This window comes from Rosa chinensis, chromosome 2, assembly GCF_002994745.2.
Source record: "Rosa chinensis cultivar Old Blush chromosome 2, RchiOBHm-V2, whole genome shotgun sequence".
Lineage (NCBI taxonomy): Eukaryota > Viridiplantae > Streptophyta > Magnoliopsida > Rosales > Rosaceae > Rosa > Rosa chinensis.
In genome coordinates, this window is record NC_037089.1 from 51,002,043 (window position 1) to 51,021,407 (window position 19,365).

Consider the following 19,365-nt stretch of genomic DNA (forward strand, 5'->3'; position numbering starts at 1 on the left):
ACAAAATATTTCAATGTCTTGTTCTCCCCATGTTGCACTTTTAGCAATCCAGTCGGGGTGTTTATTCCATCAGTACGTAGAATGAACTGAGCCACGAATTTTTCTACAAGCTCCTTAAAGTTTCCTACGGAACTAGCCGATAGTTCGTAGAACCAACTCAAAGTCTCCCCAGACAACGTTTCCTGGAACATGTTGCAGCAAACTTCATCTGTGTACCCCTTGGCGCTCGTTTGCCAACGGAAGGCTTGTAAATGTTGATATGGGTCCCCGATTCCTGTATAATCAATTTTAAGCGGCTTCGTCGTATTCGATCATACCGCCCCTCTAACTTCCTGGGTGAAAGGGCCTGGATGATCCTTGAAAGTCATCAGCGGCCGCCAGGCTTCCCTGTGCTCTGCCGCCTCAACCCTCGCTTGGGGGGCGCTCAAGGTCGTACTCATTTGTAAAAGCAGTGCCATATTTGGGTTAGTTACCGGTGGTTCAATCTGAGGCTGCCTGGGTAAAGGTGGTGGTGGCATGTGCCTTAGGCTTTCCGGGTACAAATCTACGGGTATGTGGATGATTCCTTACCCCATACCGGAGGATGTGGTTGGCCTGGCACCGATTGCACCTGTATCTGAGGCAGCATTTAATTTCGTCGTCGTTACTTGGGAAGCTTGGGCGAGGGCCTAAGTGAGTGCTTTATTATGTTGGTGTCTTCGGTCCAGCGCCCGGGCGAGTGCAGTATTCTCATACTCCAACTCTTGTAACCTCTGTTGTGAAAGGAGTTTAGTCTCTCTATCGAGCCTCTATTGTTCCCGATGGATCCGAGCTTGTTCCCGGAAAGCTGCAATCTCTGCCTGCATGGCTTCCAGCTCCGAGACCGGGGCTGCTGGATCGGGTATCCGTGGGTTGCTTGTTTTCTGCGGGTCCAAGAATCCCAGACCATGTGTCTCCCTTCCGACACTTGGCGTCCCTGTTGATGAAGTGCCCGGAGTGAATATTAATGCTCGGGCAACATTTCTTCCCTCACCTGCAGTTTCTTCCGGCTCAGTCATGATTCGGCACCCCTATCTGGTGCGCCAATGTTTCTGGTGACTTTCTCCGGGTACCTCACATAGAATGTTGTACCAGCCGGGGTACCGATCCAACTCCTAAATCTTGTACCAGCAACACAGCGTTAGAGGGATAAACTGTACTGAACGGTTTATGCCTCTCTGATGCCTGAGTAAGATACTAATATATAAACAAATCGAGTAATAGTAAATGAATGAGTTATTACCCCAGAAAGGGTGGTAGGGCTGATTCCTTATACGAGCATGGGAAAGGAGTATCCATTCTCCTCGATGTGGGACGTAGGTTCTCTTTGTAGTTCTGCCTTCTGATGTCCTCATGGATGGAATGTGCTGGCAGGGTCCGAGGCCCTGGGTGTCCGTTATGTCGTCCCCGATAAGCACCATCATGGTGGGTTGTGAACCCGGCCCATGGCATGGTACCTAGGTATCCATATGGGCCTCAGTTGATAGTGCCAAACCTAGTGAAGTGTTCCCTAGTGTGTACAGTATCCACGAGTACCCGGGAAGTAATGTAGTGGTCCATTTGGAGAGTGATCAAAAAGGGGTTATCATGGGGCATTTTGAGGTTAGCTTCCTCCTCTTCCAGGAACGTGATGGACTTCCATCCAGTCGTGCTTCCTTGCTGAGGGGCATTGTGGAAATTAAAAACCTCTGGGTGACCGAAACTGGAGCTTTGTTTCCTTCTCCGGGGAGGTAAATCCTTCGGCCCTCCACCATGGATCATGAGGATCCGGCCGTATACGTCGATGGCTCCTATCTCCTTAGCAGGAAGGTACCGCTGAAGTTTGCCCTTTTGAACAGGCGACTCGATCGTATTCTTTAGAGCCATGCAAAGGTTGGTATTGTGCCCGGCATCTTCGTGATATGTACAGAACCTCCCGGTATCTTGCTGTGTAAGCTTGCTTTTTGGGAATTTCCGGGGTGGTGGTCCCGGTATTTCATCTTTGTTCTTGTTCCAAATAGTTTCGTACGAAGCATTTAGGAGAGTGAATACCTCGTACCGGGGTGGGGTGGGGGTGGTGTTTTAGGGTTCTGTTGTGTTCGATCTTCCCCGTGGAACTGAGCACCCGGGTACCCACCGGATCTGGATGAGGACTCCCTGGTCCTCTTGCTTGAATTGTGGGGTGATCGTCCTCCATCCTGGACCCACTCCCGCTTTCTTGGCTCATCCCTGACCACGAGGGTGGGATTGGCCCTTCTTTCTGGTCTGACGTTATCCCCGTATGTTTCGAATTAGACCTAGGCGTGTCTGATGGCCGTGGCCATCAACTCGTCGTAGCTAGCCGGGGGATGATGATTGATCCCATAGAGGAAGTCCCCGGGACTTAGGCCCCTTCTGAAAGCCAACTCAGCCAGCTCTTTGTTAAGGTCCCGATACTTACCGGTAGCCGCTTGCTACAGGTTGGCAAAAGATTTCAACGTTTCGTTTTCTCCCTGTTGCACCTTCAGCAGTCCCTTTGGGGTATTTATCCCATCGGTACGTAGGATGAATCGAGCTAAGAATTTGTATGCAAGTTCTTTGAAGTTACTTACAGAACCAGCCGGTAGCTCATAGAACCGGCTTAAAGCCTCGCCAGCTAAGGTCTCCTAGAACATGTTGCAACACACCTCATCCGTGTATCCCTTGGCGCTTGTTTGCGAACGGAAAGCTTGCAGATGCTGGTACAGGTCTCCAATTCCCGTGTAGTCGATCTTTAGTGGCTTTGATGCATTCGAGCGTATCGCACCTCTAAGCTCCTGGGTGAAAGGACCCGGACGGTCCTCGAAAGTTGTCAGGGGCCGCCAGGTGTCCCGGTTGGCCAGCGCAGTCCATCTAAATACACACCAGAAAGCTCATATAACTGTGAAGGGACAAGCCGCGTCCCACATCGAAGAAATGGGAAACTCCTTTCCCATGCTCGAGTATAAACTACCTTTTTGAGGGTAATAACTCCTTCCCTGACACTATTACTAAATTCATTTATATATTAGTATCTTACTCCAGCATCGGAGAGACATAAACCGTCCGGTACGGTTTATCCCTCTAACGGTGTGTTATTGGTACAGGATTCAGGAGTTGGAACGATACCCCAAGCGGTATAGCATTCTGTGTGAGGTACCGGGAGAAAGTCACCAGAAACAGTTTTCTCTCTCTGTTTAATTGGTATAGTGCTACCGCACTCCTTTTTTTTTTTTTTTTGAAAAGGGCTTGCACAGCTACCCTTAGGCCTTGATCAGTAATGAAACTTTAGAATACATGGGGGGGGGGGACATGATACCTGAACCCAAAATCACAATAAGCATAAAAAGAACAACTCGAGATAATAACGAGAGTCTCCACATAAGTGTGTATTCTAAATAGGCACCAACTACCGCACTCCTTTTATATACGGGATTCTAAACCTAATCCTATTACCATTGGGAGCCAATAGGTAAACCAAGTCCAAAAGGGAATAGGAAAAGTAATTACATTTAGACAAGGAGTGATAACTTGTTTCGTTGAAATTTTTTGAAAATCTTGTTTCTCTAGAACTGCAGTCCTTGACTGTTGGATCATCGAAAATGATTGAAATAGAACTGGAAGAGGAGAAACCAACGACCAAAATATGGAACAAACCTTTTAGAATGTTAAAATTTCTTGGTATAAATTAGATATTCCAGCGAGAACTAAAACAAAGTTCAAATCCAAGCTTACTGCTAGCATGTTCATCTATGAAGTGCCAGACAGAAAGAAAAAAAAAAAGGGTCTGAAACCTCTACTAAACTTGGCCTTTAAACTAATCGATTTCATCAAGTAAAATCCACACCTGCAGCACCTAATCAAATGAAGTTTTGTATTTTCTATTAACACTTCATATAACGAGTGTATGAGCATGCTAATCACTAGTGGGCAACTCTAATCTTGTACATGAATAATATAGAAAGTTACAACAGAATGAGAAGATACACTATGGCTCCAGATTGTGAAATGAACTGTAAATTAGCCGAATCCATTAAACAATGGCATGATCCAGATAGCAGGTGGGATGTTCCTGTGCCAAGGATTTAGAGAATAATGTTGTGTAATGCTTCCATCCTCTAAATTGAAGATGCCCATATCACTTGGTCCATTAGAGATGGTTTCATCCTCTAGTTTGACTAAACTGAAGATGTCGTCCATATCAATTGATCCATCATCAACTAATCGCACTTCTCCAAGTTCTATCAAATCGTCTGTGTAGTATATGGAATTTGGCTGGCACCCAGGAAAGTTTGAAGCCAAAACACACATCGAGTGATTGTCACCAACAAACAAAGCCTCATCTCCAATACTCTTTAACTCAACCTGCTCCACAATGGATTCGTCCCTCTCATCAAACACCACCTTGTAAACCTTGAAGCTCTCAGTCCAGAACTCATTATCCTCATAATGGAAATAGTGATCTCGTGGTACATCCTTCTGTTTCAAAAATCTTCGAACATGCAACAAGTCTCCTTTGGTTGTTTCCACAAGATACCCCTTATGCGCATAACATGAAAACGGATATCCTCCATGTGTAAGTAAATTTTCTTCTACTGACTTGCTATTAACATCAAACGAGGTAATCCGTCCCCATTGTCCGACAGCATAGACTTTTCTTTTATAAAATATAGCATCAGTAAAGAAGGAGCGGACCTCAAGGTAAGTCCAGACTGTTTGTCCTCCTTTTATGAAAGCGAACCTTGAAACTCTATCATAAACTGCCACAACCACATAATTGTCTGGATTCGCAATTGGATCAGCTGATAAGATAACCTTTGGGGAGAAAACCCTGAACCAATGAGTCTGGGCATTGAAATGCAATGGAGGTAGACAAATGGGCGTCACTTCTCTTTTGAACACGTTCACAAGAGTTGTACTGAGTTGATGTTCGCCTAGTAGATCTACTGCGACCAACCAACCAGGAGCATTGCTCGAGCCACAACACCTCTTAGTGCTATTACAAGCTTGTGGTAACTCAAAGTTGTTGTAGACTTTTTGCTCAGAGATGCTGTATAGTTTTCGCTTTCCTTGGGATTCTGAAGGGATCATAAGCATGGGATGCACCTTAAAACAACGCTGGGTTGTGTGGTTATAGTCTGTTGCGAGAGCATGCCATTCCTTGCAAACGGCAGCAAAACGAACATGGTCAATTGGTTCCAACAACTTATCCAGAATGTCTGAGAGAATGACATGAGGAAGACTAGACCAGTCTGCCAATAGTTGTTTGCGGAAGGTAGCAGCCATGTTCCTACAACATGACAGATCGAGGCCCGTCAATTACGAAAACAGAATGCAAAGAAACAAATAACAAGGGTAGAAATAACAGGGGAATTGAAAGGCAATTAAAATGCCAAAAGAAAAGGATATCAGAATCTCACAAGGAGAAGGATTAGTAACCAGAAGAATTTAGTATGAACCAAAAAGAGGACGTAAATGCATCAAAGATCACATATCCAAGATGCCTTTCAAAATCTTAAAAATCCATAAAATAAGCCCTGATACTACTCACCATATATAAACAAACAAATTCATAGAAAATGAATTGAGCAGATAACCAAAATAGTACTAGTCTATGTTTTTAATCGAACCACACGAGACTATACTCCTAGACAGGCGGGCGAATTGAGAAATCAAACCAAAAATCGATAAGTACCTTTTCGACTGCTGCCGGTGGACGGCGTTGGCTTGCCGTCCTTCAATCTCCGGTGGCTGTAGTTGCCGATCGGAAAGGTCCTCCAATTTTGCCGACAGCTCAGCCGACGGGTATTGCTCAGCTAAATCAATATGACTAGGGTTCGAAAACGTAGCCGTTAGGCTGGAGTCTTGACTTATTCTCTTCTACTCTTGCTGATGGGAAAACATGCATGTAGGCCTAAGCCTACTTCTCTTCCCCTTTCTTGTTGTCCTTGGAGGTGGTGGGAGTGCCACAGAGGATTTTAGACGGAGCAGTGTGGTGGTTCACCATATTGGTGTTGTTGCCTACATGTGATGAATGGTGGCTGGGCTTGTCGGGATGTGGGAAAATCTGGTTGGGATCAAAGTCGGGGGTCGGGTTTCATCTGCCATTGGGATAGGTCTGTGCGCACTCTGGTTCTTTGCCCAGTTTTTCTGGGCTTGAGGTCTGGTGCCATGGGATTGCGGGAGATGGTCGTTGCTTGGCTCGGTGGCGAATGGGATCGATTTTTCTGTTGTCATTGAGTGTTTCTGGTGGCGGTGGTCGGCGGCACTGCACTGGGTGCGTGGTGCATTCTTGACTGGTTTGCAAGACTAATGATGGTCTATTGGGTTAAGGGACTGGCTTGTGTGTACCTGGGCCTGGATCCATTGGACTGGACTTGGGCTCAAGTTTTTCTCTTTTATTTTGTTTTTGTTAAAATTTCTCCTCTTTTGGGGGAGAAATTTGTTGGTTCTCAATTTTGAGAAATGTCACCAGAATTTGAGTTTTTGTCATAGCTAGTGTAGGGTAGTTTTGAATGAGCTTCATTATTCAGCTAAAAAAGTTGAATTGCTTAAGTAGCGACTCTTTTTTACAACTCTACTGGAATAGGTCGTTACATGTAATTTCGCTGATTTACAAATGATTTGACATATTGCTCAAAAAAATCTAAAACTAAAATTTGACTAGGCAATCCAACAGCTTCCCTAAATTTTATTTTTTCTCTATTTTAGGAAAAAATAAGACTCTTTTGCTCCAACAGATTCCTTATAATTGTCTCTATTTTAGTGATAGTGAGGAAAGAAAAAACCAAATTCCCTAAATTTATAGCAATCTTTAAGATTTTAAGGAACAATTATGGAGATTTTAGAGATTGTTGTAAAATAGGGAATCTGTTGGAGTTGGAGAAGAAAAATAGGCTAGAGCTTTGACTTTTGTTTCCCTATAATACAGAAATTATAAGGAAGCTGTTGGAGCTGCTCTTAAAGATGAAGATTTTAGAAATTACTGTAAAATAGGGAGAATTATGGAGATTTTAGAGATTGTTGTAAATAGGGAATCTGTTAGAGTTAGAGAATAAAAATAGGCTAAAGCTTTGACTTTTGCTTCCCTATAATATAGAAATTATAAGGAAGCTGTTGGAGCTGCTCTTAAAGATGGAGATTTTAGAAATTACTGTAAAATAGGGAGAATTATGGAGATTTTAGAGATTGTTGTAAATAGGGAATCTGTTAGAGTTAGAGAAGAAAAATAGGCTAAAGCTTTGACTTTTGCTTCCCTATAATACAGAAATTATAAGAAAGCTGTTGGAGTTGCTCTTAAAGATGCTCTAATTAATTATTCGTCAAAATTAAGAACAAAATTGTTAATTCAGTTTTGAGAACGTCTTTTTTGTTTCCTTGTTTCTCATCTTCATAGTATAAACTCATCTTTTATTCTATTCTCAGAAACTCTACATGAGAAAAATTGAGGATAGGCCGGGTCTAGATCCCCCTCTCTATTAGTGATGGTGTGATAGAGCAAATGTTATGAATTGCTTATGAATTCAGTCTGCGGGTGTTACTGTATCGAGGAGTTCCTTAATTCCTTCTCGAGAGTGTAAGCCAACATTGAAAGATCAAATGAGTTAATGAGTTCACTAAACAAAAAAGCTCTTGTTCAAAAGGAGTATCCATGTTGCTGTTGAGGGGAAGAAAGGGTTTATTGGAGTAGGAGACAGAGCAGTCGAGGCAACCAGCCTTAAGGTTTTGGTGATTTTGAGGGGCTTTGAGAGGCAAGTGATGGTGAATAAAATCAGTTTGTGGGGATGAGAATATCTAAAATACGATCTTTGTTTGGGAATAGAAGATCCCATTTTGACATGTTTAACTAGGCAAGGAACACAATGAAATAAAAGTACGAATAAAGAGGTAAGAAAAGGATTTCACCTCCCACTTACATGAGGAAAGTAAAATGAGACACATTTTGTACACCAAACACCTAATAACATGAGCCTAGAGTTACCCTATGATCAAAATCCCCTGGTCCAATCATCTTGCTCTCTTCTCCCAGCATGTTCTGCCATGGGACTTGTTCCAAGTGAAGAATACACATCCACAGCTTTATTTGCTAAACAAACAAAAGGGCATTCAAATTTATCTGAAAGAGAACTGAACTTGATCTGATCTATTGGGTTGTTTACTTATACTCTACTGCTTCGCGAGCTTTCTTTTCCAGTCCTCAACCTGATTTAAAAAGTTTTAATTCCATTATTGCACAAGAGCAGTATAACACTACTATTAATTAAAAACTACTGAGCATCATCTTAATCCAAAACATAATAGAGCAAGCACGTATGAATGAACAGATCCACACATCAAAACGTAAAAGCTTCTGAATCATGCAGAACCACGCAACCAATTTCCCTCGGATATGTTTCAAAGTTACAGAAGTTTGATTGAGAACCAAACAAAAACCAATCAAAATCACAGAATTTCATAAATCAAACAGAAACAATCTCAAAAGAGAGGTTTGAGAGAGAGAGAGAGAGAGAGAGAGAGAGAGAGAGAGAGAGAGAGAGAGAGAGAGGGAGGACAAAAAAGAACAATTCGAACAATCTAAAAATTACCATGGGACTTGTTCCAAGTGAGAATACACCATCACCACAGGTATACATGATTTGAAGCTCATTTTAGCGAGTGAAGATAAAACCCTTTTACTTAATTATCACATCTCTCATTGCCAAATCCCTGCTTTAGTCCCCATCAAGCACTCTACTATAGTCTACTGTCTGAAGGTGAACTACAACTTGGAGTAACATACTTCAATCCACACAAATCGGACACCATCATATCACAAAGGCAGGTAAAGATGAAAGACATCAACAAAAAGATCAATTGTTTTATTGTCTATATCTATTTGCTGCAAATCTACACTCCGTTTGTTCTGAGTTCTCTACAATATCACTTACAGGCTTTGAGCGAAACGAACAAATGTCCGACTGTTCTGAATTCTCTACAATATCACTTACAGCTTGAGCAAAACAAATGTGAAGCAATAAGGTAAAGCTGCTGTTTTCTGTACCATTACACTTAAAAGCCACACTTTCTATCTGTGGTGAGTTATCTACACTACCACTTCCAACACAGCAAATAGAAGTAAAGCAAAATCAAAAGGCAGCTGCATGCATTTATCTCATCTTAGATTTGCCTGACTTCATCTTCTCCAATAATGTCTAGCTCTGCCTTGCTCTTCTCCTTTGCTTCCGCAACAAGCTGCTTTTCCTTATGTTCTGTAAGGCAGCAATCACAGATATGCACAATTTAACATGGTGTCTACACACAACTTCACCATTGAATATTCACTGCCGACTTCAGGGTATTGTAGAACAACAGTTTCATATACAAAAACTGCATCACCGTAATAATCAATGGCCTCAGTTGTCAGGAGAGGAACAGTCTCCAGACTATACTCCGTCAGATTTGAGATTGGATTCTCCTTACGAGCCACAATTTGGTGCATTCCACACTTCAGATTCTTCATTGTTGAAATCACATATTCCAGTAGCTCACCTGGACTTACTTTGGAGCTAGCTGCCTCAATGAGGTCTTCCCCGCTTACAGGGCCTCTCTTATCCAGTATATTGATCAGTACCTTTAACGTCTCGTTTATTTGCTCCCTAGTCCAACCTTTGCGGGGTATGCTTGCAATGGTACATGCCTCTTTTGCCATCCTTGATTTGGCAGGATAAGTCAGAATGAACACAAGCAAGTCACTTAAAGTCTTGAATGGGGAATGACTGAGACGTCGGTAACGTTCAAGTACTCCTTCTAGACGATGAACTAGAGCATATTGGTCTTCCACCTTGCGAAACACTTCAACAACCTGAGAAATGTCAAGGTTACGGAGACAAGCTAGGGCAATCTCATACTTCACTTCATCTACTCCATAACTCCCTCTCCAAAATTTGTATCCCCACCTACCGAACCAGGATCTTCCGTAAGCCACCCCACAGAGCAAGCGAAGATCAACATTCCCTTTCTTGGAAACATCCTCCAATGTAACATCCCTCCAGATCATGCAGTCAATTACTTTAAATTCCGCACCAATACAAGTTATTTTTACAACAACATTAATATGAATATGAAAAATTCAATACCTTATTTCGAGATTTTTACATAGACAGTCCCATATGTCCATGAGGTTACTGCCAGACATCACACCAGAAGAACTTCTTTGAATCCAAAGCAAATGGGCATAGGCATTCATGTGTATCACCACATACAGCAAGGAATTTCCTTGTGGGTTATCCAAAACACTCTCATTAAGGCATTCATTCCACACTTCCTCAACTGGAACTAACATATGGAACCGTTTCTTTGAAACATGAATGCTTTCGCAGTCTGCAAGTTCAAACCCAACAAATAACCAAACATGAAAATCATAATAGGCTAGGATATAGCAGCAGCCTAAAACAAAAGAACCTGCCAAGTGCCAAACCACAAATCAGAACATGCCAGCAATTCAGAATGCATTATGTTTGGTAATTGGATTTAAAGGTACAGTCTTTCAATCTGTTAGCACGAGTCTATCTATGTATCTCCCTCACGTCTCTATCCTTGTTGTCTAATCTGTTCATGTAGATAATTATAGTTTGTTGAAGATACTAGATGCTAGTATAGTTAACTCTAATATCTAGTATAGTTATCTCTAATCTTTCTTACCCCTGTGAACCTGTACATCATTGTCAAGAAAGTAATGCATTACTGAATTTGAATAGGGGCTTTGGTCTCAGAAAATTGATAGGCAAGAAACACACACATTTTTGAAACCACCCAAAAATAAACAAAGACGCCTAAGGTAACAGATACAGCAACACTAGACTAAATCAAAGGAACCATATCAGAAAAGGCAAGCCACCAATTCAAAACTCAATTTTGATGGAAATGAGGGTTAAAGATACAGTCTTTCACACTTTTTTGGCATAATATCATGATGGTGTTTCGAAGATTACAACTTTACCTGCAATTCTGCAGTGTTTGCAAGACGGTTCTGGCCAAGCTCCTTCGTCATCTTCAATGGTGAAAAGTGGTATCGTCGCACCCCCAATTTCTAGTTCCGTCAGCCATGTCTTCATGCCTCGAATCGCATAGTCTGCACGGCCGCGTTCTTGTTGAGGAAGACAACAATCTTCTGCCCAAACCCTCGTGCAAGAAGGTCGCCTCTGAAAGTATACCACATTGTCAAGAAAGCTAGAAACTTTGATGGTGTGAAGTCGAAAATGGGGGAATAGGGATTTTGCTTCCTCAGAAAGTTTTCAGAATTGGTTTGGAACTCTGCTATAACTATAAGCTGGCGTATTTATTCTACAGGGTTACCATCACTCCGTAATTTTTTATTACACTAGTTTTTTATTATAAAGACACCATTAAAATTGGGGATAAAACACACCGGGTATATCTTTTTAAATAAAAACTTTGGTGTATGTTTTTTTTTTTTTTGGGTAATAAAATAGGATTGGACGGGTCTATTCAGACCTCTCAATTTACTATTTAGACCTCACTTCATTTTTTTTGCCACTAAACTTTCTGATTTAACCCTATTTTTATCTCTTTACACCTTTGTTATATATGCGATGTTCCAATAATAAAAAACTAAAAAAATAAAAAATAAAAACTTTGCACCTCAAGACTCTAGTTAGCTTTCACGATCAACTGGGAGCACACCAAAAAAAGAAAATATTCTTTTAAGGTTAACAATTTCTCTATTTTTGGTAATTACGATCGACTAAGTTGAACTCTCAATTTCAAGCCCCATATTGTGTTATTCTTCAAACAATTTGGCATTACTTGATGCAATGGAAGTTGGATTTCCATTGGACCAATTTAAAGAACCTTATAATTCTTGATTGCCCAGCTAGGTTTGATGAATCTTGGTCAATCCTTTTTTGGTTAAGAGAAAAGTCAGTGAAAGTAAGTCTTGACCCTGTTTTTGTTTTCTGATTTCAAAGAAATATTGACATTGAAATTGCATAAATTTAAATTCAAAGATTTCAAATATCATCCAATCTATAATTTATAGAATCTAATTATAAGCTTCAAATGAAACAATGAAGACCTCTCAAGCTCCTGGAGCTAGTGACAACCAATTAGGAGATGAGTACGAGAAGAGAGAGAGGAAAATGAGAAGAGAGACCTGAGGGAATAGTGAGGAAGAGGGAAAGGAGAATAGATAGAGGATTACAATAGAATTGGAGAGAAAGAAAGATGTCTACTGCTTAGATCATATGATACATGTTTTTCTTTTTCTGTTTTTTTGTTTTTCAGTTTTGATCAAAACGTGTTTCTTCCTCTTCTTAATCTTTGATTAGATGGTGATTTCAAATAAATAAGATGCCGTAGTTATTTCAAAGTTTGAATTTTAACTTTCTAAATTTTATGGATAGGGAGAGAATTGGAGAGAGAACTGCAAAGTGTAAGAGGGGAGCTGCATGCAACGATGTAGATGCAGGTTTTTTTATTTATTATTTTTGTAGAGGGGTAAAATTGGTTTTAAAATTGTGTCAAAAATGAAGGAGGTCCAAATAGCGAATTGGAAGGTCTGAATAGAACTACCCATTAAGATTTGGCACCCTTTGTTGGAGTTGCTCTTAGAGTGAAACACTGACTGTGGATGTGAGTTACAGTCTTACGGATAGATAAAGCTAGCCATAGGCCGAGCCCATATACAAATTAGCTGAGCTCAGGATCGAGTGGGTCCAAATTATGTTATCCATAGACTGGGATTGAACAAAACCTAGACTGAAATTTTTTGGGCCGCCTTTTTGAGTTTTCAAACCCAAATAAGCCACCAAAAAAAAAAAAAAAACAGATCAAAGCAAGTAGTAAAAGCTAGCCATGGTCGCCAAGCCACCACTGTCGAGGCTCTAAACTCATCTCGGCTCTTCAGCTTCTAGGTGAGCTACTTTCTATTGAATCTGAATTTGAAGCCTCCTCCTATAAGTGGTTTGCAACTCTTTCTTCTTCCTCCTCTTCAGCTTACAAAGACGCCCGACAACTCTTGAGCTTTAAATACTCTCTTCCGAAACCAACCCTTCTCTCTGATTGGCTCCTTGAACAGAACCTATATATGTTTTCGGGCGTTTTCTACAAATAATCTTCGGTTCGAACTCTCCCTCCAGGTCCTTGACCTCTCACTACCTTGTCCCGCTGCCTCTCCAACTTTGCCACCACTAATCGAAGCTCGTCATCTCTGATTCTCAGTGACTCATTGATGTTGAAGAGGGACGAATTGGTATTTGGTTGAGAATTGGGAAGAGTAGATTGGGAAGCTCAAGAGGGATGAACTGATGAACTGGGAAATCTGGGAATTGGGATTTTAGGGTTCTTTTTATTTTTTTCAAGTTTGATACAGAATGAGGTATAGTTTGACTATCATATTTGTGTCATGCCCCAGACCCAGTGTCGGTGGATTTTAAGCACCTAACGCCGAATGCAAGGTGTGAGGGTTACAAATCAGAATGTATATAAACCTCCTCCTTCTATGCTCTTCATTCTAGGCTCCTAATGAAGATAAACCTCTTCTTTCTATGTTTTTTTTTTTTTTTTTTAGTTTGAGTCAGAATGAGGTATAGTTTGACTCTCATATTTGTGTCACGCCCTGGACCCGATATCGGTGAATCTCAAGCACCTAAGGCCGAACTCGAGGTATGAGATTACAAAGCAGAATGTAAATAAACCTCTTCCTTTTATCCTCTCCATTCTAGGCTCGTCCAATGCATTTTTGACTCGACAAACTCTTAGGTCTCGTTTGGTTCACGGAAGGGAAATCAATTCCCTTGTCTTTCCCATGGGCAAAGGAAACTAAAGTTCCTGTCAGATTTCCTTTCCTCTGTTTGGTAAAGCAGGGAAAGTATTCAACAAATACTATTTGATTTCCCTTCCGGTGTTTGGTTGGTGGTTGGTGCAGGAAAGGAAAATAAAAATATATCAATGTTTCAATAATACCCTTGTATTTTAAAATAAAAACAACATCATAAAAATTCAAAGGTACACCAATTTTTTATGCAAGAGAGGGCATTTTGTCCAAAGCTTTTGTAATAAATGCTGGGAAATGGGAAGGGAAAATCAATCCCATGGGGTCTGAGTGGAATGATTTCCCCCATACTTTCCCCTTTGTCAGGAAAGTATTTCCGGAGTTTGTGGTTACCAAACAAAGGAAAGTAATGACTTTCCTTTCCTGAGTCCTCAATTCTACAAACGAAACGAGGCCTTAGTATTTCTCTGCAAAATATATTAGAGATGGGTGGGTGAGCAAAATTACACACTCAGTGAGTAGATCATGTAATATGCCAGTAAAGTCATGTCATTTTACACACATTAGACAGTAGCATGTCGTATTCACATCAATTCATAGCAATTCATCACATTGCATCCCTTCTTATAAGTTATCCTTCAATTTAGTGACCACCACATGCACCCTAATGGCCTTCTCTAGCCATATACCACCATGTGACACATCCTTACTTCAGCATAACCAATCAAGAAGTTCTCATATTCCATGACTAGTCAAACAATGGATCCAGCACATAATATGTATAAATTCCACATATTGTGCAAATAGACATGCTTCACTTGAAAATAGAGAGATATTTCGTAAATAGCTAAAGTCATGCTTTTCCACAATTTCTATACCAAATAAGAATATTTGAGACATATTACACAAACCCACTCACCTCGACAATACAAATCACCTCCCAAAATACCGAGTATATATCAAACATCCTAAAACGAGCCTTTTAGAAATCATCGTATAAGATCCCTTGATTATCGGACACCTAAGCCACATCCACATGATAAGCCCAATTGTATGGACTTAAGCAACCTTATTTGATTATCACAAGATTACCATTTCTACATTTGCAACATGCTTTAGTTTACTAAGTTTGTCAAGCCTAGCATACTTCCGTAAAATTATCAACACTTACCAACCTTAGGTGACAAATCTAAGATGCATAAATGATGAACAATTAAACTAGCAAAGTAGAAATTCATGGCATGATCCATATTAAATTTAACTACATAGTTTGTACACAAATTCGGCTAGAGCTAAATCCTAGCCCCAAATTTATTCTACTCACAACCCATAATTACATAAATTAAAGCCATAAACTTATAAAGCATCAAGTAAAGAGAGAAAAGAGTAGAGAGAGAGGAAGGAATACCCACATGTTTGGTTCCAAAAAGAACCAAACCGTACCTCTAAGAACACTTTCTACCCTCCAAGATGCAAAACAAAATGAGAAATGCTTCCTAGTATGGTATTTTTGGTTTCTAGTAAGAGAACGGAACTAAAAACACCATACAATTCCACAAATCTCTTAGAACTATGATGAACAAGGCTTGAATATATGAAACTAGAGTTGTGATTGATCAAAAGTGTATAGATACTTCAGTTTTGGTAAGGAAAAACCAAGAACCCAAGAAGCTATACACCTATCTCTACACAAACTAAGAACTATCAACTACATGCATGATGAAGAACTATGGAAAATGGAGAGGAAATGAAGAGAGGAAGAAGATGAAATGGATGAAGGAAGACATGAAAAACGTCCAAATTAGGGGAGGGTGCTTTTATAGGCCAAAAGTGATGAATGGAGGGTGGAGATCAAAAGAAATGAAGGACTAGATGTGATTGACAAATGTGTAAGCACAAAATGTGGATATAGTCTTTAATTCCACATAGAAATGACCTAAAAAGATATTTTGGTAGAGATGAAAAAGTAAGGGTAGAAGGGTCATTGTGTAGGGGAACAAGGAAATAAATGGGAGACAATTGTAAGGTGTAAGAATTGGACCACTTGTCATCTTTCAAATTTTGAATTTCAAAATAACCTAGACCTAAAGTCTTCCCACCTAAAATCTCTACCCTAGTCAGCTCTTTCTTGTCCTCCACACATGTTCTCGGCCTACCAACTCGGCCGGAAATGTCCAGAATCCGGCGTTGACCACTGTTGACCCATTTTTTGTCCGTTTGCACAATTTCTTCTCCTCTCTTTTTTCAATTGAATCTCCATCGAGAGTTTGGAATTGGCCTTTTACTTCTTCATACCAAATGTTCCTCCATGAGTGTAGATCATCTTAGTAAAATTTCAGAGCTTAGTTCACCGTGGTGTGGCTGGAAATGCTGCCGGAATCCTTACAGGTCCGGTTTTACAGTTTTTGTCTTCTAGTGCAGAAAATTGAACCAATCTTTTGAAGGCCTTCCATTCCGAACTAGCTCTTACACTCTTCATAAAAAATGATCCTTAGGATGTCTAGAATGGATATGGAAGGTTTCAACTCATTTGGAGTTCATTTGCTCAGTCTACCGCTCCTCCTTCCTTGCCTAGCTCGGTTTCTCCTAGACGGAGTAGGAAAATGTGCTAAGATTGACTTTTTAGTGCATTTCCAAGCTTCTCCATCATTTCCTAGCATGATAAGGAAAACATAATAAATATATATAAATAAACACAAAGGTTAAGCAAAGTACAAGATTAGAGAAATAATTACTAGGTAATTATGGACCTAACAAAGACCGATCCTCAAACCTAATGACTCAACCCTAATTAGATTCCTAATAGGAAATAACTTGCAATAAAAGATATCCAATAAAAATAGTAAATCCTAAAACGATCAGGACTTTAAAACCTCGATTTTAATAGTTGGAAATATCTTTGAAACGTAATAACCCAAAACCCAAAAGATACTTCCCAAAATCGACCTTCCTAAAACATAGGGCTGACTCGGACAGACTTGAATTTACTCGGGGATTGCAACATGTCTTGCAATCCCATGCTTATGCATGAGATGCATTTACCTGAGATTCTCCGAGATCAGTTGACAGGACCCGCCCCGGATTTCTTATTCTTGAAAATAAATCATAACTCCAAATCCGAGCATAATAAATTCGTATCCAAAATTCATATGGAAAAACAACGCCAAAATTATAATCCAAAGCAAAATTTTATGCTCGAAAAATAAAATGACAAATAAATTATTATTTCGGAAAAAAATAAGGGCATGCATCATTCTTTGAAAATAAAAGTCCACTCACAGTACTATATAGGCGATCAGGCATATGGGTTTCTTCATCGAGCGGTAACTCGGTATAGCGCCCTGTACACAATTATATTCGGTGAATAACAATTCGGCATTTAAATACGATTCCAAAATCAATCCTCTTAAGTCAGCATCTCCATTTCCTTTTTCCGATTCAACCCAAACTTTACCACTAGCACCATTTCATTAATTTACAAGTTCTAGGGCAGATTCGAGAGAAATCCAACGGTTGGATTCTCGTAAATCGATAATCGAAATCCTAAATCTTTGAAAATTAGAAAATGATCCAAAACTTCTCCAATCTTCACCAAATTTACATATATAATCTCTACACCAAATATAGAATTTTACTAGCTAAAAATAGAAGTTAAATCACTGTTCTACGCACTGCCACTAGAGCTGTCAATTCTGACACGACCCGATAACGACTCGAAACCCGCACGAAATAAAGCGGGTTGAACCTGCACGATTAAAAAGCGGGTCGGCCGTGGGTCAACCCGCCATGACCCATTTAATAAATGGGTCTGCCACGGGTCAACCCGCCAACACGAAGTGAACCAGTATAACCCAATTATGCTGTACTTATTCTTGAAATTTTGGACGTTAGGAGTATTTGATCATAGGATTAAACAATTTGAAATATTTTGCTTTATAATTATTGGATTTAATTATTTATGAATTATATATAATTATTTATATTCTTCGTCTTGTGGAGTTTTTAGCGAATTTAATCAATTTATGCATTTTTTTAGTTAAAAGGGTCGTATTGTTAACCTTTAAATGGGTGATTTTGTCTAACCCGAACCCAACCTATTTATTAAATGGGTTAAGCGGGTTGGAAACGGGTAACCCGTTTAATGAATAGGTTGGGTTTGGGTTTAAATTTTTGACACGATTATTAAATGGGTTGAGTTTGGGTTTGGGTTTGTCTCTTGCGACATGACAAATACATTGACCCGACACGACTCATTGATAGCCCTAGCTGCCATGCACCTCCCACAGCGGTGGCGAGTGGGCCCCACGCGCCGCAGGCCACCACCTCTGATGGCCACTAAATTTTGGCAGTAGCTCCATCTCAACCTCCTAAACACTTCTCTCAACTACCGCCAAGCCAGAAAACAGCTAGAACTGCCTCAACAATTACGAACACAGTAAACCCAGATTATGAACAGTGAGATAAAAATTCAAACCTTCGATTCTTCCTCCACGCTTCAAATCGTAGCCAAATACTTGGATAGCATCATCTACGTCTCAAGGCACTTCCAATCGACTAAGGTTTATCGCCGGAGGTGGCCGGAATCGGGAGATATCAGCGTTGACTCAAAACTGCTACAGTGACCGTCCTCTTCTTCTCGTTGCTGCACTCTCATCAATCACCAAACCACCATAGAAATGCAGAGGAGGGAGAGAGCTTTAGTTTAGCAGATTGAAGATGTATTTAGTTTAGGCTTAGCAGATTCAGTGTTCTTTTTGCCATTTGCCTTGATTGAAGATGTGTATTCTGTGCAGTAAATTGACTGTAAATTCATGGAAAAATAGAGGGTTCGGTTACAATATTGAAAGTTTGGAGTATCATGGTGACTTTCAGTTTCCATTGGCTTGTATTGCTTGAATGTTGAATGTCAATCTTGCTTTCCAAGCTGAAATGTGGTGATTTTTCTTCAATTAGTATTCCATAAGTCAAGGACAGCATTTCAAAAGAGGCCTGATTGTTTTTTTGTGTACAAATATCGTTTTGAAGTTTGGATATATTGGTTTTTCACCTCAGGTATGATAGTGTACGAAAAGCAAGTTGTGAATATGCATGCACTTTAAAAACATGTATCTATTTGGTTGGAACTGGTTTTCTGAGCTTTTCTTTTTTCAGTTTCTTCTTGTTGGGACAAGGAAGAATGAGTTTTATTGGCTTGCAATGAATTATTTCATGTTAATCTTGCTTATAGAAAGTGATGTGATTATTGTTAACGGGAGGAACTTTAGTGGTCAAAGCTTTTAGGGAAGAAGGGAGCCCTATGATATATGTGCTTAAGACCTTTCTTCCAACAATCATATGAAGAGTCTTATCCCTCTTGGGAATTGATAGGGTGGAAGAGGAGAAGGTCAAAAGACTCAAATACCAACACAAGGCTAAAAAAAAATGAAATTAAGTGAATGGTTGCTGTTTGCTGTTTGCATTCAAGTGCTAGTTAGTTACCCCACATTTTGACTCTACAAATGTTTCAGTGCTGTTATGTGTTTATCATCTACGGTTGTGAATAGATGCATGAGGATAGTGTGATTATGTGATGCAGTGTTGAACATGATGCAAATTTGTTT

The 19,365-nt window shown here is 40.1% G+C and overlaps 2 protein-coding genes across 3 annotated transcripts; both read right to left on the reverse strand.

Annotated features, from left to right (window-relative positions):
• Positions 1–3,740: 3,740 nt before the first annotated feature.
• On the reverse strand, positions 3,741–6,296 carry LOC112188292 (probable F-box protein At1g44080). The gene is made up of 2 exons (XM_024327389.2): positions 5,690–6,296; positions 3,741–5,284 (listed from the first exon to the last, which is right to left on the reverse strand). The coding sequence occupies exon 2, from the start codon at positions 5,278–5,280 to the stop codon at positions 4,015–4,017; it is 1,266 nt and encodes a 421-aa protein (XP_024183157.1). The 5' UTR covers positions 5,281–5,284; positions 5,690–6,296; the 3' UTR covers positions 3,741–4,014.
• A 2,583-nt stretch (positions 6,297–8,879) lies between these two features.
• Positions 8,880–11,257, reverse strand: LOC112183832 (PHD finger protein MALE MEIOCYTE DEATH 1). Of its 2 annotated transcripts, none has more exons than XM_040515552.1 (3): positions 10,973–11,257; positions 10,110–10,353; positions 8,880–10,019 (listed from the first exon to the last, which is right to left on the reverse strand). In XM_040515552.1, the coding sequence occupies exons 1-3, from the start codon at positions 11,085–11,087 to the stop codon at positions 9,257–9,259; spliced, it is 1,122 nt and encodes a 373-aa protein (XP_040371486.1). In that variant the 5' UTR covers positions 11,088–11,257; the 3' UTR covers positions 8,880–9,256. The 2 variants fall into 2 exon arrangements, with proteins under 2 accessions (XP_040371486.1, XP_040371485.1); XM_040515551.1 differs by having other exon boundaries at positions 10,110–10,434.
• Between the last annotated feature and the right edge of the window lie 8,108 nt (positions 11,258–19,365).

Bases quoted from the DNA above. Each gene is read 5' to 3' on its own strand.
- LOC112188292 (XM_024327389.2), bottom strand. From the start codon at position 5,280: ATGGCTGCTACCTTCCGCAAACAACTATTGGCAGACTGGTCTAGTCTT.
- LOC112183832 (XM_040515551.1), bottom strand. From the start codon at position 11,087: ATGAAGACATGGCTGACGGAACTAGAAATTGGGGGTGCGACGATACCA. The intron at 10,435-10,972 runs GTAAAGTTGTAA...GGCACTTGGCAG, and splicing joins CAAACACTGCAGAATTGCAG to GTTCTTTTGTTTTAGGCTGC. The intron at 10,020-10,109 runs GTATTGAATTTT...CATGATCTGGAG, and splicing joins TGTAAAAATCTCGAAATAAG to GGATGTTACATTGGAGGATG.